The following is a 21,081-nucleotide window of genomic DNA, read 5'->3' as shown; positions in this document are numbered from 1 at the left end:
CCGATGACGATCCCGGTCTTGATGGTGAGAGCAAGATGAGTGCCACTGAAGTAAAACATGTTTGATGAAGGAGGGTTCACTCCATTTGGCAAATGCCCAATCTACATCAGAAAACTAAAAGACCAAACACACAAAAAGAATGAATCTCTATCTCTCTCAGTTTACAAAAGTTGTTGAAGAAACATGTAAACGTCCTTACAAAAGAGATGACATGTGTCTTGTCTCTCATAAGGAACATCAGAAGAGTAGAGAGAACAACAGAAGTCAATGGTGCTGCGGCCGATACCCAGAAAAGCTTCGGCCTTCTCATACTCTGTAACGTTTTAAAATCGCATAAAGTTTAAACCTTTAAAAGCAACCGAGAAACTCAGTTAGTGTCGGAATCTATAAGTACTTTACTTACTATATGCCTTGCTGTTAAGAGGAAGCTCAAGAACCCAAAACCCATTACAATGTTTTGCCAATACCACTGTCAATGAAAGCAAAGTACATACATTATTCATTTGCGAAGACGAAATGGATCCTTTTCAATGTCCAATATTTTATTAACCATCGGGGTATTTAATGAATTTGTCTTATCCATATGGAATCATTTTAGTATCCGTTTTGTATAATTAGATTGATGTAAAATGATTCCATCTTTCAAAAGATCTATCTGTAACCCAAGACAATATTTGATTTGTCCAAAATCTTTCATTTCAAATTCTCCTTTTAAATAAGTAGATGCATCCTGGATTTCACGAGGAGTTCCAATAATATTTAAATCATCAACGTATACAACAATCATCACAAACCCAGATATCATCTTTTTGATAAATACACGTGGTGATATATGATCATTTGTATATCCATTTTTTAATAAATACTCACTCAGGCGATTATACCACATACGTCCTGATTGTTTTATCCCATACAATAATCGTTGTAACTTGATAGCACGTAACTCTCATGGTTTTGATTTCAATGTTTCGGACATTTTAAATCCTTCAGGGACTTTCATATAGAGATACTCATGTCAAGTGACCCATATAAATAAGCAGTGACAACGTCCATGAGGTGCATTTCTAAATTCTTTGAAACTGTAAGACTAATTAGGTATCGGAATGTAATGGCATCCATAACAGGAGAATAAGTTTCATCGTAATCTACTCCTGGTCTTTGGAAAAAACTTTGTGCGACAAGACGAGCTTTATATCTTACAATTTCGTTGTGCTAATTTCTTTTCCGCACAAATACCCATTTACATCCAACATGAGAAACTTCTTTCGGTTTAATAACAACATGTCCAGGTACCTTTCACTTATTAAGTGAATCTAATTCAGCTTGTATTGCGTCTCTCCATTTATTCCAATCCGGTCTCTTTTGACATTCCGAAATAGATCTGGGTTCTGGATCCTCATTTTCATCAATTTTCTTTGATATATTATAAGAGAATATATCATCAACCTCTTTGATTTCTTTTTGATTCCATAATGTACCATTACTTATATAATTAATTGAGATCTCACGATTTCCATTATCTGGATTTGTACCATCATCACAAGGTACTTCATTTCTTTGATTGGAAACGCGTTCCTCCGAGTCGAGCATTTCATTTTTCTTGGGCCCTTTGCTCTTTCGGGGTTTTTGTCTTTAGAACCAATAGGTCGTCCACGTTTCACGCGTGTTTTGGAATCGTTTGTCGAATTTCCTTTCATTTGTTCTTTCGGAATTTCAATCCGAGTAGGAACATTTGCAATATCTATATAATATCTTATTACCCTAGTTCTATCTGCAAACGTATCAGGTAACTGATTTGCAACATTCTGCAAATGTATAATCCTTTGAACTTCTAGTTCTCGTTGTTTTGCTGGGAGATCAAAGTGGGATAATGAACGTGTACATCAATTAAGATCATTTCCATTTCCCACTATTCTATAATTTTCTCCCCATAATGGTGGGATTCAATTTCATTTAAATGACAATCAGCAAAATGAGCCGTAAAAATATCTTCAGTTTGTGGTTCAAGATATCGTATAATGGATGACGAATCGTACTCAATATATACTTTCCAAAAATTCATGCCCGATTTTGACTTGTGGTGGTCTAATTATTAATTTTCCTCTAGAACATGCATCACAAGAAAACTCATCCGATTGAAAAATCTTCTGGTTTTTCAATGAATTGACCATAAAAGTTTTCGATGATTTTTCTCATCATAATGACACCGGGTGACCCAATCGATCATGTCAAACTTTGAACGTATCAGTAAACTTCTGATTTACTATAACATGTGATTCAATCACATTGATATTAGTATAATATAATCCTGATGATAGAATGAGTAGTTTTTCCAACACATACTTTTATCCCGAATTGATTAGGTGATATATATATATATATATAAATACTTAGTGTCATCTTCATTCATAGTTTCAATATGATATCCACAGATTTAGCCATAGTCTTTTTCTACGAACAAAACAACATGACAATCATTAAAAAATAGATATATTAATAATACATAATAGCATTACTAACTTATGAAGTAAAAATAGTGATACAAAGCACAACATATCGTGAAATTATTTATACATGAAAATGCATATGTAGATAAGATTGATTATATGAAGTATGCAAATATTTATATAGTTTTTATTCATAATCGGCTCAATCTTCAGGATGGGCAAAATCATCAGCAAGGTCCATGTGTGCTAGCACCACTAGCATCATCACCATAATCACTCATGACATGATTAGTCTCCATGTCTTTCCCTTTTGTTTCTTTAATCGACTTCTGATAAAGTTTCACCAGGTGTTTAGCGGTCAGCAAATACGCGACCAATGTCCCGTCATTCCACATCAGTGACGTACTTTCTTTCATCTTTTTATTTGGATGATCATGTGTTCCCCTTTATTACTGTTAAAATTATGGTTTTGGGATGAGTTTTCTTGATCACCTCCTCTGATCCATCTTCAGTTAGTACCACGACCGCGTCCTCGGCCTAAAAAATAACCACGTCCTCGACTATTATAAGATACTAGGGAATGATATTTTTTCTGTAGCATTCGCTTCATGAAATGGTTTGTTTTCTGTAGCATTCGCTTCAGGGAATGGTACAGATCCAGTCGGTCGTGATGCGTGGTTTTTTATTAACAACTCATTATTCTGTTCGGCCAATATGAGACACGATAAAAGCTCTGAATATTTTGTATACCCTTTTTCTCGATATTGTTATTGGAGTATAATATTCGAGACATGCATTGTTGAGAAAGTTTTCTCCAACATCTCATTTTCGGTGACTGTTTCTCCACATAATTTCATAATCGAAGTGATTCGGTTCATTGCCGAGTTATATTCACTTACATTATTAAAATCTTGAAATCGGAGATGCATCCATTCATATTTTGCTTTGAGGAGGATCACTGTTTTTTGATGATCAAAACGGTCTTTTAATTTTATCCAAAAATCTGCATGGTCTTTGATTGTCAAATATTCCTTTTTCAGATCATCATGAAGATGATGTCGCAGTAATATAAGTGTCTTTGTTTTATTCTCATTTGATGCACCTTTTTCTTTAATGGTGGTACCAAGACCTTTTGATTCGAGGTACAGCTCAGCATCCAACTGTCATGATAAATAATTATCACCTGATATGTCCAGGACCTCGAACTCGATATTTGTCATTCTTGTCATTATGACTAAACAAAAAAAAAGCCATACATTAGCTTTATTCATTATCATTGATAAGACAACATAGCGAAATACATGTTTACGTATAAATTGCTATAATTAGTAACACGTAAACAAGAGGTAAGATTGCAACGCAAATTGAAAACAGAAATGGATCAGAATTTTTGTCGAAGAAAATACTAAACGTTGCTACTAAAACTGTTAGGATAAAGAGAATTTTAATAAAATTCACCTTGAGAGATTTTTTTTTGATTGCTGGGATGATGGATTGTCCACATAGTCGGAAGGGGGAGAATTGTTGAATTCTCCCATGTGTACAAGATGTGGAGGTGGAGAAATTGCTCTTCAAAGTTAGGCACCTCCATTTGACATTGAGCCACCATTCTTGAAACCATCATCTTTGAAGAGACCTTTGTTGAAATTTGTAGCCATTTTTGTTGAAGAAATTGAAGCAAGAACCTCATAAATAGAGGAGTTTGGGCGTGCATATGGATCACAACAACAAGAAGGAGAAATACAAGAGAGAAAGAGAGAAAGGGAGAAGAAGAGTGAAAAACAGTTTTGAGCGGTGTTGATCAAGTGATCGATCGGATCGTCCGATCGATCTAAAATTTTGTGGAGATCTTCTACACTCTTTGTTCTTGATTCTGACCGGTTGGATTTTGATTTCAACGGTTAGAATTAAAGAAACGAAGGTTTTATCGAAGCTGTTCGTCCAGAGGTTTCAAACCGCGGCATGTCTGATTGCCGTGAAAATCAGACGGTGGATTCTTCTCCGATAGAGGTGAAATTTGGTATGCTCGTTCTAGACCCTCTCCTCTTTGATTTGTATGGTGGGATTTTGCATTGGTTACCGGAATCAGAATCTACAGGGTTGACTTACTACCTAAGTTACAGCTGGTTAAGTTGTGCTCTCTTGGAATATTGATGTTAGAATATTGACGTGTATATTCTATAACTTTGGGTGTGTTTTTTTGTATACAGAAGGTTGTTGTGTGGACGTTGTAATCCAATTATATTAGATTTTTTGTTGGACTACGGTCCTGTAGTTTTTACTCCTCACAGTGAGGGGGTTTTCCACGTTAAAAATTGTTGTCTCGTTTGATTTCGATACCGTTGCACTAGATATTGTCGTACTCATAGGTTTACACAAGTAAGGGGTTCGTGTTACTGATCCGTGATAAACGATCGAAGTAACGTAAAATCTCCAACAAAAAAATTTAAAAATAAATATTATTCGATTAAAAAACAATACGATATTTATCGTCAATTGATTCGGAAGACTGGAGTCGCACTTCATCCTGATACACAAGCCATCAACATGGATGATGCATGATGGAATGATCGTATTAAGGTAATTTCTATGTAATTCTTATCATTATATACATATTCTCAAATTTAAAATCTAGACACGATAAATATATTTATTTAACATTTTATATATATTTTTTATAGGATATCGGATGTTGCAAAACTACAAGCACACCCGTTTATCGATATCGATATATTAGATCGAATATTTGCAAATAAGCACATTGGTACTGATGATGGATATTATCCAGGAGCAGGAGTGAATCAACATGTCGAGTCAGAAAACCCAAGTGAAAATCTGCTAGAGACCGAAGACATCGACGATGATTCCGATATGCCACTAGATAATATGAAGGTCCAAACGGTTATATGGTAAATCTTCACACTCTTCTTCGTCATCACGTAAACGTTCAGCATCAAAAGTTCCGTTCGATTATGTGACTAATGAAGCTTACATGAAGCGGACAGAAATATATGAATGTTTACATGATGATAAATTAGAACGTGCAATTAACTCATTGGTTACCTTCCCCAATATTATTTATAACTCGTCTTTATATTGAGAGGCAATAAATGTATTCCAAAGCAGCGAGACACATGCTCGTGTTTATTTGACTTTGCCAGATGAGGAAGCTCGCGTTTCTTATCTAAAGCGCATGGCATGAATCAAACGGACGGATGTTTAGATTGATCGAGGAACTACTATATAAATAAATTATTTTTTATGTTTTTATGTTATCTAATAAGTATTTTTTTTATCTTGATTTTACATTTTTATATTTTTTTATCAAATAAGTATTTGTTATCATTTCAAGCTTATTTATTTACATGTTTAAAATCTTTAGATCATATGTTATTAATTTAATATAACTTTTTATATTCATCGGATGCAGATGCTCTATAGAATAACTGAAGATGATGAAGAAAATGATGATAGCATCTTCTTTGAAGAGTCATACATAGATCATTTTTCAGAGAGTATGCCAAGACAATTGATGAATCTAGATAAAAAACGTGGACGATGGTATGTCCATGAATTAATTCACGGTCACGAAGAACAATGCTACAATATGATCAGGATGTATCCACCGGTCTTCATATCATTATGTCAAAAATTAGGGAGTGACTATGATTTGAAGGGAACCGATATAATCAACATCGAGGAAAGTGGCCATTTTTCTTAATATTTGCGGTCAAAACATAACGCAAAGGTATGCTGGAAAGGTATTTGGTCATGCACAGGAGACTGTGGGTAAAAAATTTCACGAAATTTTAGATGTTCTCGAACGTATGGCCGTTGATTTATTAAGCCTAAACCAGATGAATTTACACAACCTCATCCGAAATTGCAATCAGATAGAAGATTTTGGTCGTATTTTAGAGGTTTCATTGGTGCATTAGATGATATTTATATTTTTGTTACTGTTGGAGGATATGATGCACAACGATTTTGGTTTTTAGTTTAAAAAATATTAAACTTTTCAAGTGATCCAAAAAATATATAAATTTTTATACGATTATAAAAAAATACTAAACTTTTATCTGATTAAAAAAATATATAAATTATATACAATTGTAAAAAATACTAACGATAATAATTTAACGTGTTTATAATTTAATATTTATTTGATAAAATCAAAAGTTTAGTATTTTTTTTAATTGAAATTCAGTGTTTTTATTCGAATTTTATCAAAAAATATAACTCGTAAGAAAAAAAATTGCAAGAGGCCCAAACGCAGTGGCATTCTCGTAAATCTTGTACTTAGTTCGTAAGCTTTTTTTTTTACTTCTTAAAAAAATTCTCCCAGCCCTCATTTCTTTGCAGAGTTCTTTCCTAACGTCTCTCTTCTTCGATCTCCGATCTGCAGATTGAGGCAGCCACGAGATCGAGTAGCTTAACGTCCTTTCCGTCACTCTCTATTCATAAAAATGGTGGGTAGTGAGATCTCTCTCCTTTTTGTTTCTTCAGATCTCGAGTCAACTTGTTGCGATTCGATGTTGATTTCTGCTTTTGCACTTGTTTTTAAGCCTAATTCGAGCGTGTAGATCATGGAATCGAGAATGGTTTGGTTTTTATTTTTCGATTTGTTCAATCTGTTGCGATGAATTTGGAAAATGTCGCCGTTTTGTGTTGTTGCTGATGATTGTAGTTTTCACGAAATCGATTGTGGTTTCCGGCATTGGTTTTCGGACTCAGATGCGGATCATTCATTTTTGAATATGAGAAGAAGATCTGGTGTCTTGTGGGTTTGGCTGCATCATCGATTATCTTTCGTATTAGTTTTTAGTTGTTTCCGGTGATTTGCTAGGTTTGAGTTGCGTGTTTGATCTTGATCAGACGGAAAGAGAATTTGATGAACTGTTGATTCGAAAGCTTCCTACTTGAAACCAAACAAATGATAAAAGTACTGTGTTTTCGATCTGAGATCTTTGTTTCTGGTGGGTACTTACTGACTGTTGTTTTCCATCTTTTTGTTGCAACAGCCGCTCAGACTCGAGATCAAGGTATCGTTTCAAACTATAAAATGTTTTGGGATCTCTTTATTTTCCTGTCTTTGGTTTTTTTATCAGTTGGTTTTCTACTGTGGAATTCATTGCTTGCATGCTTTCTACAGAGGAAGCTTGCTCAACGATCAGAGAGAGTTAAGTCTGTGGATCTGCATCCAACAGAACCATGGTACATGAATTCGACTTTGATAGTGCTGTCTTGCTTGCTTGGCTTTATCTTTTATGTTTATATATATATGTATATATGTGTATGTATATATATATCCGTCACTTTTGTAGACTTTTTGTTGTGGAACTATAACTAGTTTTATTGCTTCTACGTTTGCATCTTCCTCTTTTATGTAACTGAACTGACTGAAGGGTGATGTTACAGGATTCTGGCAAGTTTGTATTCTGGAACCTTGTGTATTTGGAACTACCAGACGCAGGTATGGTGGATACTTTGGTGGTGTTTATCTATCTCGTTATTCTTGTTCTTCTAACAAACAGCTAGTGACATGAAAGGACCAACCAAAATTAGAAGTGGAAATCTCCTTTCTTTTGCTTCCTGCAAGCTTTCAAAGAATTGGTTTAAGTCTTTAAGGCACTCTTGCGAGATACATGGATTACCCTCTAACTTGATTCTACTATGATATTGTCAGGCGGTAGCAAAGTCCTTTGAGGTGACTGAATTACCAGGTATAACAACTCTCTACTTTTCTCACTTTATGTTTCACTTTTTCCTGTTATAGAGCTTTAGCTTGCTTTATCTGTTTGTTACTTCTGAATTTATATGTGAATTTGCAGTTAGGTCAGCCAAGTTTGTAGCACGCAAACAGTGGGTTGTGGCAGGAGCTGATGATATGTATATTCGTGTATACAATTACAATACAATGGACAAGGTTAAGGTGTTTGAGGCTCATACAGATTACATTAGGTGTGTTGCTGTCCACCCAACACTTCCGTATGTGCTGTCATCGTCAGATGATATGCTCATAAAGCTTTGGGACTGGGAAAAGGGTTGGGCTTGTACTCAGATATTTGAGGGACATTCCCACTATGTGATGCAAGTGACAATTAATCCAAAAGACACCAACACTTTTGCCAGTGCTTCACTTGATCGTACCATAAAGGTGTGAAAATGTTTACAGAGGCTAGCCTGCTTTTTGGCTCAAGGTTCTCAAAAGTTTTTATTCATCCAATTTCTATGGTTTTCTTGGCATCCAGATTTGGAATCTTGGTTCCCCAGAGCCGAATTTTACACTCGACGCCCATCAGAAAGGAGTAAACTGTGTAGATTATTTCACGGGAGGTGATAAGCCCTATCTAATTACCGGCTCCGATGATCACACTGCTAAGGTTGTCTTCCCATTAAATTTCTTCTCTCTTTTATGATACGTTTATGTATGGGAATTATGTAACTTCAGAACATTTACTAACTAAATTTTGAGAATCAGGTCTGGGACTACCAAACCAAGAGTTGTGTCCAGACACTGGAAGGGCACACACACAATGTCTCTGCAGTTTGTTTCCATCCTGAGCTTCCGATTATAATCACAGGTTCTGAGGATGGTACTGTTCGTATATGGCATGCCACCACATACAGGTACCTGAGATACAACTAACTATGTTTAGGTTTTGTTGCTTCTTGAATACCCAACTAAACCTAATTGTTGGGCTTCTTACTGCTTTTGACCATGATCTTTTTTTCATTATCCCAGTTAAAAAATCTCAAGAATATTACTATTTCTTGCAGGCTAGAAAACACATTGAATTATGGTCTTGAGAGAGTTTGGGCCATTGGTTACAATAAGGGTTCACGCCGGTGAGTTTTGGGAATTTTGATACCTCTCTCTACTGATAACTCAATGCTTGTTAGGATTGCTTTTCAGGAGTAGATTTTCTCCTTAATAGTTAGTGGCCGGTGCTACAGCGGTTACCAGATATTTGCTTATGCCACTGAATCCCTTTGCCTACATCTGTGATTATTTTTTTCCGGCGAATTTGGTGATTTAAAGAGATTAGGGTGCTTAGATTTTTCAGTAGCTACTAGCTACCAGCCTACTTAGGCCTCTCTATATTTCTCGATTTTTAGTACTCTATTCTATTGAACCTACTGGGCCATGACTGTGGTTTGCGTTTGTACTTTACAGGGTTGTGATTGGCTATGATGAGGGAACCATCATGGTTAAACTTGGACGAGAGATTCCAGTTGCTAGCATGGACAATAGCGGGAAAATCGTATGGGCTAAGCATAATGAAATACAAACTGCAAACATCAAAAGTATTGGTGCCGATCTTGAGGTCTGGGTCATAACTGTAACTTTTGTATTGTGGCTTGGCGTGACCAGGTAAGACATAAGAATCAGATTTTATTTTCTTTGCCTGATGGTTTTATCTTTTGTCTCTCTACTGTAGGTTACCAATGGAGAGAGGTTGCCCCTGGCTGTTAAAGAGTTGGGAACCTGTGATCTTTATCCACAGGTGAGTGTAACTATGCAGCACTATCTGCAATTCTAGGCAATGTTTTGAATTAGTGTATAATCTATTGGCGGTAGCAGTTTCTTTTGCATATCCTACTTCAGGGGGTACGTGGGCATGCATCTTTCAAACAGCCGTATTTACTTCACCTTCTGAGGCTTTTTGGAGCTCCTTGAAAGTTGAAAAAAATAGTTCTATTTGAATTGGAACAGATGGCAAAACTTAACTTAAGAATTTAATTACATACTAAGATTGTGACACATGTATATGTTCTGGATTGATATGTCTCTATCACACTGCCCCTCACATTTAGCTATTCTAACTCTCAGAGCTTGAAGCACAATCCTAACGGGAGGTTCGTCGTAGTCTGCGGTGATGGCGAGTACATAATCTACACAGCTTTGGCTTGGAGAAATAGGTCTTTCGGTCCTGGACTGGAATTTGTTTGGTCATCCGAGGGGGAATGCGCGGTTAGAGAAAGCTCGTCAAAGATTAAGATTTTCAACAAAAATTTCCAGGTTTGTTTTCATTTTTGTGGCATCTCTGTTATGTTTGAACTTAGCATGTTCCTCTAGTCTCGGAGAACTTTTAGACAGCCATGGAATAGCTATTGGCGGGCAAGGTATTCTAACAGACACGATGCTTTCAGGAAAAGAGGAGTGTCCGGCCTACTTTCTCTGCTGAGAAGATTTTTGGAGGAACCTTGCTAGCTATATGTTCAAATGATTTCATTTGCTTTTATGATTGGGCTGAATGTCGGCTAATTCAACGGATTGATGTCACTGTAAAGGTAGAAATCTGAATCAGTTTACTTTTAGACTTTGCTATCAATAATCATGATTTTTTTCTTTTAACATTTTGAGGGAAGTAAATGCCATTATTTTCATTCGTCATGTCCCTTTTTCCCCTTTATTAACACAAGTTGTTGCATGAACCGCTTGCAGAATCTTTATTGGGCGAATGGTGATTTAGTAGCCATTGCTAGTGATACGTCCTTCTACATTCTGAAGTACAATGTGAGTATCCTTTCCAATCTCAAAATCTTTTAGGCTCTGTGGGGTTTCCACACAACACAGGCTTGATTTGACCTGTTACTATGTCTTTTGCTTGCCATTTGTTGAATGCTTACTCTTGTCATTACTGTTGCAGCGGGATTTGGTGTCCTCGCACTTTGATAGTGGACGTCCAAGTGATGAAGAAGGTATTGAAGATGCTTTCGAGGTTCTCCTTGAAAAAGATGAACGTGTCAGGACGGGTATATGGGTCGGTGACTGTTTCATTTACAATAACTCTTCTTGGAGGCTTAACTACTGCGTTGGAGGCGAGGTATTACCGATGTGCCATTGGTAACTTCCAAAATTACTATGTCTTTATGAGCAAGCACCATCATAACAACTGCCAATCATTTAACAGGTGACCACAATGTACCATTTAGATCGCCCAATGTATTTGTTAGGCTATCTTGCTAATCAAAGTCGTGTGTACTTGATTGACAAAGAATTCAAGTGAGTGATTAGATTTCTATTTACAGTACTGTATTTTAATTTGTTTTCTAGTTTCTAACTTCTGTTGACCTTTTCTCTGGTAATACAGTGTCATAGGATATACCTTACTGCTTAGCCTGATTGAGTACAAGACTCTTGTGATGCGAGGTGATTTAGAGAAAGCCAACGAAATCTTACCCACAATTCCTGAAGAGCATCATAACAGGTACATTATTAGTTTATTGGAACTAAATTTCTACATTTTCAGGTGATTCTTCACTGGACATTATCTTTTGTTGCATGTCTTAGCTGATGTTTTAGTTTAATGCTTTAACCAAAATGGATTGCTAACCAAGGATAATTTTTTTATTTCTTTCTAACTTATATGGAAAATCTCAGTGTTGCTCGTTTCTTGGAGTCACGAGGTATGATTGAAGACGCTTTAGAAATTGCAACAGACCCTGACTACAGATTCGAGTTAGCCATACAACTCGGCAGGCTTGAAATTGCAAAGGTAATGTGATATATGATGCTTAGTTGTTTTGAGAAGTACTTTTGACTACTTTGAAGGGATCATCATCTTACATAATTCTTGCTTGCAGGAAATTGCGCAACATATACAGAGCGAATCTAAATGGAAACAGTTAGGAGAGTTAGCCATGTCCTCTGGAAATGTATGTCCTCTCTTCATATTTTCGTCCTATGGTTTTGTGATGATATACAGGAAAAGGATATCCTGCAAACAATAAAATCATTTGGCTTATTCAATGGTTCTCGAGTTGTATTCAGAAAGGAGCTTACATGTGTAGATCTTAGAATAGCTATATGTTTCTTGTGTCTACTCTTATTTCTTTCTTAGTGATTCTTTTGTGTTTGTACATGTTCCATCACGGCAGTTGCAAATGGCAGAGGATTGCATGAAGTATGCCATGGATTTGAGCGGTTTATTGATACTCTATTCTTCTCTAGGAGACGCTGAAGGGATTTCCAAACTTGCATCTCTTGCTAAAGAGCAGGGGAAGAACAATGTTTCCTTTCTTTGCCTATTCATGCTGGGTAAATTGGAAGATTGTTTGCAGTTATTGGTTGAGAGGTAATTCTTGCTTATCTCTTCTTAGTCTGATAATCCATTTCATGTGCTTTATGTTATCTGTAAAACGTTTATTTCCCCTCCAGCAACCGGATACCAGAAGCTGCTCTGATGGCGCGATCTTATCTTCCAAGCAAAGTTTCTGAGATAGTTGCAATTTGGAGGAAAGATCTTAGCAAAGTTAGTTCCTTTTATTTAGTGTTCAAAAAATCAAGGGGAAAATGTATGGTTTTAAAATTACATTTACCCTTTCAACAGATTAATCCAAAAGCAGCAGAATCTTTGGCTGATCCTGAAGAGTACCCAAATCTTTTTGAGGATTGGCAAGTTGCTCTTTCCGTCGAAGAAAAAGCTGCGGAGATGAGGTTTCACTTGCATACTTTTTGGATTCATGTTCATTTTTCCCTTTTAGTAGCATATTCAAGGGGAGCCTTGGCGCACCGGTTAAGGTGTTGCCGTTGTGACCTAGAGATAACGGGTTCGAGTCCTGGAAGCAGCCTCTTGCAGAAATATTCTGCAAGGTAAGGTTTGCCTACAATACATCCTTGTGGTGGGACCCTTCTCTGAACCCCCCTCAACAGGGATGCTTTGTGCACCGGACTACCCTTTAGTAGCATATTCTTGGGTATGTGTATTCCTGAACAATTGAACATGACTAAGTTCCCTACATGGATACCTATATGACCATTACATCCATGTGCCACTGACTTTGACATATCATCCAATGACTTGTTTCTTGTTTTTCACGAAATAAGAGGAAAGTCATTAAATTTCATTGGTAAACACAAAACCAACAATTTGTTTCTTCTTCATCTGCAGGGGTGTTTATGCTGCAGCAGAAAATTATCCAAGCCATGCTGATAAATCCCACATGACCCTTGTGGAAGCATTCAGAAACATGCAAATTGAGGAAGAGGAGGCACTTGAAAACGGAGACGTTGATCATGAGGTAAGTTTGTCAGTTATTTGGTTACATATATCACAGCTTTCCATTCAAGTTCTGTAATTATCACATAGTTGCACAATATACGTTCTAATAACCCTCTACAGCATGGCAATACTTTGATCTAACTCCTTTGAAATAACTGGTTCATATGCATCTTTTGTTGGTTTTACCCCGAAACTCCCGGTTTATTTTCCCTCGGGGATCAGCCTTTTGAGATTATCGTTATCTTGCTGTAGGTAGCGGAAGAAAACGGGCATGAGCAGAACGATGGGGATGTAGAGGAACATCATGAAGAAGGAGAAGAGACTAAGGAAAAACATGAAGGAGGAGGAAGTGAAGAAGAGGGAGTTGCCGATGCTGATTCTACAGATGGAGCAGTGCTTGTCAATGGAAACGAGGTTGAAGAAGAGTGGGATACGAATAATGAAGGAAACCCGTCAGCCTAATTGCAAGTGGGGGACGCAAGTTGAAAAACTCAAAGTTTTGTCTCTGGTGATTAATTTGTTCCCCAAATGATATTATCTCTACCCAAAATCATAGTATATCTTATAACAAACTTTGCAAAAAGTACTGGTAAAAAAAATGTGTCACCAGGGTTTTTCTATATCTCTGTGTATCAACAGTTTGATCACTGGTTTGTGTTTTTCTTGGTGTTACTGATTTCACTCCTGTGTGTTTATGCATCTAACAAACATTTCTCTTTGTGTTTTTTTTTTTTGTGACAGAGATTACAACGGATCACTAGTTTCAGCTTGAGAATGGTCAGTTTCAGACAGCCACTGTCAACACTTTGAAGGTGAGAATTTCATTCTTTATTAAGAAATACTGTTGAACCGCAGATATTAGGGTATCCAAACCCTGCGGATTGTCGCATGGATATCCGGAATTCAAGAACCCGACCGCCTGTGAGTGCAAGGACTGATCCTTTGTGGGCGAAAACCCGAGCTGCGGGTTCGAGTACGGGTTCTATCCAGCGAAACCTCAAACCCATGGGTAACTGTGGGAGAGTGTCGGGTCCTCTGTGAGTGAAAACCCGAGCTGCGGGTTCGAGTATGGGTTCCATTCGACGAAAATTCGAACCTGGGGTAAAACCCGGGGAGAGGGAGAGGCATAGACAGAGATTGAGAGCGAGAGGGCGACAGCGAGAGAGGCGGCGCATAGGGTTTCGCCTCGGCCTCGAGGGTATTTTTATCTTTCAAGTGATTTAAAAAAAAAAAGAGATTAGGATCTCATTTTGGGGTGAGGAGGCGTAGAGAGGGTGGCCTCGTTCACCATCTCTCCGAGTCAGTCCAGATCACTGAATCTCTTATCGGCCAAAAACCCGAGGGCTTGAAGCCGAGAGGCCGGATACCTCCAAAAACTCGGGTATCCGACCCTTGCTCAACCCTAGCGGATATAGCCCGAGAGCATTGGCAGAATCAGACTACGGTCTATGCCCCGTTCTGATCCTTGCATGGAGATATCGTTTTCTCGAAGCTCATTTCGGATCGAAAGTTCCTACTAAATCTCACTCTCTGGATAAATTTTGGACCCACAGGGACTCTTTTCTTCATGCTGGAGACAAAGATGAGATGGATGTGGTGCTTGTGGCTTGGGAACTTGTGGTTTCTCCCTTCTCTTTGTTTGGGTTTTCCTCACGGGTGATGGTTTGGTCATTTGGACCGGTTCGAGTTTTGCAGTTGGGAATGATATATATATATATATATAATATAGATAGAAAGACTACAATTTCTGATTAGAGATTTCAGTTCATGATTTTCCTGTAAAATGACCTTTTTTTATATATTATTTTTTTATGCATATATGATTCGTTCAAATCCTTCACTTCTGTGTCACTGTTGGGTTTTCTTTAAAATTTTATTTATTTTTGGCTGTTTTTTACTTCTCCCAATGTAAATGTTCCATAGAATTAAGTTTAAATCCTATATAAATAGATTAGAAATTGATCCGTATAAAATTTATAACCTGATTAAAACCATTGACGGCTTTTTTCATAATATTCGTTCAGAAGATCACCAACACAAATGTATTATTATTACATTTCAACAAAAAATCATAAAAATGCCCTCCACTTTTGGTTTCGATAAAAGATTTTGGTAGATTTAGGCTAGCCAGGGGTCGGCAAAATAACCGAACCGAACCTAATCAATAAATATCCGAACCGAAACGAATAAAATTAAATAACCGTTTGGTTATGATTTTTTAAAACTCGAACCGTACCGAACTCGAACTGAACCGAACCGATTACAAATTATTAACTGTTTGGTTATAAATTTTTATAAACAGAATTAACCGAACCCGAATCGAACCGAACTGAAATGTTTATATATCTTCATTTATATATATTTATATACATATATGAATGTTTATATTCTTGATTTCATCATTGTTTTATTATATTTTAAATGCATTTTATCATTATTTTTAAAGGTTGTGTGATATAAATATTAGAAAAAAAACCACTTTTATTTATTTAATAGTTTTATATCAAAATATAAATTTAGATATTATTATTTTATATGTTAAAATAATTATGATAATATTTTATATTTTATTTTATTTGAATATTATTAATTATAAATGAATTGATTTTTTAAATATTATAACCGAACCGAAACTGAACCGAACCGAATCTTTATTTGGTTATAGTTAGGTTATAGTTTTAAATAGACAAAACCGAGTCGAACCGAACCGAAACCGAACCGAACCGAACCGAATAAAATTAATTAATTGTTTGGTTATGAGTTTTAATAACTCGAAATAACCGAACCCGAAATAACCGTAACCGATTAACCCGTAACCGACCGTTCGTCCACTCCTAGATTTAGTTAGTCAAACCTAAAACCTAAATGTTCTTTGAAAAACATAAAATTTTAGGATTTGAAAATAAATAATCTTTTAAAAATATCCTTAAAATGATTAAGGCTTTATAAAAAAAAATAAGAATTTTCAAAGTACAAAACATTTTATTTTACATTTTTTAAAAATGTAGTTACTGTACTTTTTTGTTGTTACTTTACTATTTAATAAATTGCTGTTTTTGTTAATTTCTCTAATTTGTTTCTAAATCAAGTTAATCAACACCTTCACATAATTTACTGAGCGTTTCTTCCATCCTTTTCTTTTTTTGTGTTTATTTTCTTAAAGTTTCTACGAGTGTCTGTCTAGTTTCTGGGTTTCTCTCTCTGGCCTGGTTCTCTCCGGATTTAGGGTTTTTTTTGCTGCTGCTCCTCGTCGGTAACTCTCCATCTTTCTTCGCCTGCATCAAGGTCTTTCCTTTTCGTCTTCATAGGGCATTCTGTTATCTGGGTGCTTCATCGTTGGGTTTAATTTTTCTATTTTTTTTTTCATTTCTCGTTGTATCTATTGGTTTCCTGGATAATTTACATTTTATGACATGGGCTCTGAGGTTTGGCTGTTACTCTGTCGATTTCCGGATTCTTTGTCTTGTTTTGCTGTTATTGTCCGAAGAATTAGTAGTCGCCTTGGGTTTACGCAGTTGCATACCTTATGAGATTCATAATTCTGAGTTCAGAGGAAATATCGAGGCGTTGAATTTTAGGGGTCTGGATCGAAATTGGGTTTAGGGTTTTGGTGGTTTTATGCCCAAATGATATCTCTTTGGCTTTGTTGTCTTGTCGTCTATATGATTTCCATTTGTTCCTGGTACTGATCACTTGTGCTCAACTCTGCCATGATACCATCTCTGTTTTTTCTGGGGATGATCATTTAGGTCGAGAATTTTCACTGTCTGGGACTCTCGGTTTCGATGGAAGTTTTGTATTTTTAGGCCTTTTGGTTATTTGGATAGGTGGCGTGCATTTTTATACCTTTACCAGAATGCTTTGTTCTGCTCATCTTACTCTGGCCTTTGGTGATTTATCAACTTCCATTTTGGTAGGCGGCATGACAAAAATTGTTGTCGTATATATGATTTCCTAAATAAATGATAGAGTTTGGGTATTTCATTTTAGTTTGCAGTCTTTATTGGGTGAGGTTTGCTAATCATAAAAAGGCATTTTCTTCTATGGTCTGGTTGTACTTGTGGAGGCATCAGAATGATGATGTTTAGTGCATTCTATGATTGTTTACTATCACATTTTAGTTTGTTTATTTTGCTATTTAAATTTTGGGCCTCACCCGGAGATGGGTTTCGATGAATGGTTCTTATCATCTGTTCCGTTTATAACACCTCTGGTTAATATTTCTCATTCCTGTTTAGGTGCTCAGAAATTTTTCTGGATCTGTTATTCAATGGGGGAACCAGAAAGTGTTCAGCAATCCAAAAAGAGAGCTGCTGTGAAGGAGCTGTCTCGTGACGATCCTGGTCTTGATGATGAGGAAGATTCTTCCGAGCTTGAGAGTGGAACTTTCAAAAGGGCCAGTGATGAGGTATTAGCAAGCAGAAGAATCGTCAGAGTTAAGCGCAAAGAGGCCTCAGCTACAACGTCATCATCCAATCCGTTTGCTGGAATCCGCTTGGTTCATCCTACTGGAACTGTTGAGGAAACAAATTCATCACTGGCTGAATCAAAATTAACTTCAGCTGAAACTGTAACCGAGGGAGAAAAACCAGCACCAGATGATCAAAGAACTGATGCTACCAAGGAAACAACTGATGTTATCAAAGAAAACAATAGTGAAGCAATTAGCACTGGAAAGGATGCTGAAGATGAAAGTAGTAAGGCAAATAATCAGGAAACTGCAGAATCAAAGGCTGAAGATGCAGTTGGGAAAGAGACAGAGAAGGCTAAAGAGGAGGCAGACAATCGTAACACAGTTAAGGAGACTGACCAAACTGGTGATCGTACCGAAAAGGGATCAGCTGGTGATCAGACCGAGAACGAAGGAAAGGAAAACAACGAAAGTGAAAACGTGGAGAAGAATGGAGATGGTGGTGCTTTGAGCTCATTTCAACAGCATTCAAGTACCAAAAATGCTTTCACTGGACTTGCTGGTACTGGTTTCTCTAGTTCTTCATTCTCATTCAGTTCGGTTTCTCAGGAGGGTTCTACTGGTTCTGGGTCGCTCTTTGGACAGAAGGCTGACCAGACCTCTTTTAGTTTTGGTCTCTCAAACAATGGTAACTCTTCCTTGTTTGGTGGCTCTGGTACTTCCATTATAACGAAGAGCGAGGGTAGTGCTTTCCCGTCAAAGGAAGAGGTTTCAGTGGAGACAGGGGAAGAGAATGAGAGAGTGGAATTCTCAGCCGATTCTGTACTGTTTGAGTTTTTCGATGGAGCATGGAAGGAACGTGGGAAGGGAGAAATCAAGGTAAACGTTTCCACCAACGGTACCGGAAAAGCTAGATTACTTATGAGAGCAAGGGGCAACTATAGATTGATCCTGAATGCGGGTCTCTTCCCGGAGATGAAACTCACAAACATGGACAAGAAAGGAATCACATTTGCATGTGTGAATAGTATCGGCGAAGGCAAAGACGGTCTCTCCACCTTTGCTTTGAAATTTAAGGACCCGACATTCGTGGAAGTGTTCCGAGCTGCTGTCATGAAGCATAAAGATGGTAAACAAGTAGAGGCAGCTCCTCTGAAAACGCCTGAGAACTCTCCTTAGGGGGGAAAAAGAAAGAAAGGTAAACACAACACTGAATCATCACTTTCCTTTGTCTTTCCTGTTGTTTCTAAGTTAAATTTTGTGCGGTTGAGGCAGAAGGAAAGAATAGTAGATGGTGGAGAAGTATCTCTTCTCTTTGGCTGTTATTTGCGGGATCTTTGTTTGGAACATGCTTTTTGTTTTAATCTATCAAAGACATAAATGAGAGAACATTCATTCAACATTATGAGTTGGTGTTTAAATGTTCAATAACATGGCATTGGCAGTCTTTCCTTGCATTTGAAATGGACAGTGTAAGTTCTGCTTGTGGTCTTACTCTTTGTTCTGTCTGCACCAACTTGGAGATTGTTCTAATGCTTTTTCCTTAGGGTTTAGAATTTTGCCCACAACAGGCTGATGTGTGAACCATCTCTGTTATGTTTTCTTGAGGTAGGAGATTAAAAAGTAAGATGATGATGGTGATGATGATGATGATGATGATAGATGGTGGATGATGAACTGCCTTTTGTAGAATACCGACTGAATTCCGGCAAAATGGGAACCAAACTCGTGGTTATGTCAACGTGTTTGCTTGCATGAGTTTTGATGGTCAGTTTTCTAATGACGAATACGGTGATGGATCATATTCATACATACAATATCATATATTTGAATTTTAAACTATGTAACCCTAAGTGGATCTACTTTTTGTTTTTTAATCAAAATAATATAGTTCGATATAATACGTCGTTTTTTTAAAAACTGTTTTTTCCTTCTAATGATGGATTATGAACCTAAAATATTGATAACTAGAAATCGTGTAATTTAGTTGTAAAACTTAATTAACTTAAATAGATGTAATTGTTTGTTATTTTGAATTACGATAATAGAGACAAGCTATGGAGGTTCTTTGTGATCGTAAGGTTCCCTTACGGTTGAAAGGAAAATTCTACCGTACCGTCATAAGACCCGCATTATTGTATGGTAGCGAATGTTAGACGGCAAAAGGCAACATATGTCTACAATGAGTGTCGCCGAGATGAGGATATTGAGATGGATGTGTGAACATACAAGAATGGATAGAATTAGAAATGAGATTACTAGAAAGAAAATAGGAGTAATAGGTATGGAAGATAAAGTACGGAAGAACGTTTAAGATGGTTTGGACATGTATAACGCAAACCGATAGATGCGCATGTTAGAAAAGTGAAGAGTATAGATATAGGGGTGAGAAGAAAAGGAAGAGGTAGACCTATATTTACTAGGGAGCATGTCATTAGAAACGATTTGGAAGTGTTGAATATTCCGAAAGAGTTAACCTGGGATCGAAATGAGTGGAGAAAAATGATTTATGCGACGACTCCAAATGAACTTGGGGATGATGCGATGTTGTTGTTGTAAACTTTGACAACAAAATTCAGTCAATTTTCCATGATACATTGAATGTTTGTAAAACGCAATCCATGTTTAGGTTAGTTATTTAAATATTTTTTTTTAGCTCGCTAGGCAAATGAGTTTACGTCCGAGTTACGAACCAACCAGCTCGACTGAGTCGCGTGTTGTTTCGGCTAGCCATGAACCCTAAATTATTTTTCTCCGTCTTCTTCCTTCTTCCATTCCAACAGCGGTATTTGCCAATTGAACTTATGCATGACATTTGAAATAACAATGGTTAAAACTCTAATTTTTACTAGTTCATTTTAATATATATATATATATATATATATATATATTTGTTCTTTTAATATCCCAACTGTGGAAAATTCCAAGTTCTTATACGTTTTGTAATCATTTTGCCTTGCAAAATTGATAGCTTTCTTCTTTATACCCATTTTTATATAAAGATGATTATACATAAAAACTAGACTACCATCAAAACGAGATCTTAAATCCTTTAAAATGTTATTTGTTTTGAATTTATGAGTCGGTTTGTTTGGTTTTCGAACTAATCTAATCGAATTATGGTTGAATATTTTCATTTGATTTAAAAAATAGATATAACCAAACCGATCGAGTCGAATCAAGTTTAAAATTAACATGATGATTTATACCAATT

The 21,081-nt window shown here is 36.7% G+C and overlaps 2 protein-coding genes, 1 long non-coding RNA gene and 1 pseudogene across 8 annotated transcripts; 3 read left to right on the top strand and 1 right to left on the bottom strand.

Annotated features, from left to right (window-relative positions):
- The window catches only part of LOC104810617, an 8,350-nt pseudogene extending 5,508 nt beyond the window's left edge, over positions 1 to 2,842 (bottom strand).
- A 1,346-nt stretch (positions 2,843 to 4,188) lies between these two features.
- LOC104810520 lies at positions 4,189 to 6,420 on the top strand. 2 transcript variants are annotated; one of them, XR_771314.1, is made up of 3 exons: positions 4,189 to 5,027; positions 5,236 to 5,356; positions 5,878 to 6,420. It is a non-coding gene; the product is annotated as an uncharacterized LOC104810520 (long non-coding RNA). The 2 variants fall into 2 exon arrangements; XR_771315.1 differs by lacking the exon at positions 5,878 to 6,420 and adding an exon at positions 5,609 to 5,730.
- Positions 6,421 to 6,787: 367 nt separating this feature from the next.
- On the top strand, positions 6,788 to 15,294 carry LOC104810519 (coatomer subunit beta'-2-like). The gene is made up of 26 exons (XM_010536857.1): positions 6,788 to 6,916; positions 7,469 to 7,489; positions 7,600 to 7,661; positions 7,866 to 7,920; positions 8,134 to 8,170; positions 8,279 to 8,604; positions 8,699 to 8,830; positions 8,929 to 9,077; positions 9,228 to 9,296; positions 9,625 to 9,775; positions 9,890 to 9,955; positions 10,282 to 10,470; positions 10,602 to 10,742; positions 10,897 to 10,968; positions 11,102 to 11,278; positions 11,366 to 11,457; positions 11,546 to 11,662; positions 11,836 to 11,950; positions 12,039 to 12,110; positions 12,333 to 12,529; positions 12,613 to 12,706; positions 12,785 to 12,891; positions 13,346 to 13,475; positions 13,709 to 13,964; positions 14,198 to 14,268; positions 15,010 to 15,294. Exons 1-24 carry the CDS (start codon positions 6,914 to 6,916, stop codon positions 13,916 to 13,918), a joined length of 2,784 nt encoding a protein of 927 aa, XP_010535159.1. The 5' UTR covers positions 6,788 to 6,913; the 3' UTR covers positions 13,919 to 13,964; positions 14,198 to 14,268; positions 15,010 to 15,294.
- A 1,309-nt stretch (positions 15,295 to 16,603) lies between these two features.
- On the top strand, positions 16,604 to 19,638 carry LOC104810518 (nuclear pore complex protein NUP50A-like). 5 transcript variants are annotated; one of them, XM_010536856.1, is made up of 3 exons: positions 16,604 to 16,709; positions 17,695 to 19,065; positions 19,480 to 19,638. In XM_010536856.1, the coding sequence occupies exon 2, from the start codon at positions 17,727 to 17,729 to the stop codon at positions 19,044 to 19,046; it is 1,320 nt and encodes a 439-aa protein (XP_010535158.1). In that variant the 5' UTR covers positions 16,604 to 16,709; positions 17,695 to 17,726; the 3' UTR covers positions 19,047 to 19,065; positions 19,480 to 19,638. The 5 variants fall into 5 exon arrangements, with proteins under 5 accessions (XP_010535158.1, XP_010535157.1, XP_010535153.1 ...); XM_010536855.1 differs by having other exon boundaries at positions 19,476 to 19,638; XM_010536851.1 differs by lacking the exon at positions 19,480 to 19,638 and having other exon boundaries at positions 17,695 to 19,324.
- The last annotated feature ends 1,443 nt before the right edge of the window (positions 19,639 to 21,081 follow it).

This window comes from Tarenaya hassleriana, unplaced genomic scaffold (assembly GCF_000463585.1).
Source record: "Tarenaya hassleriana unplaced genomic scaffold, ASM46358v1 Cleome18, whole genome shotgun sequence".
Taxonomy (NCBI): Eukaryota; Viridiplantae; Streptophyta; class Magnoliopsida; order Brassicales; family Cleomaceae; genus Tarenaya; species Tarenaya hassleriana.
This window is presented reverse-complemented; position numbering and strand designations above follow the sequence as displayed.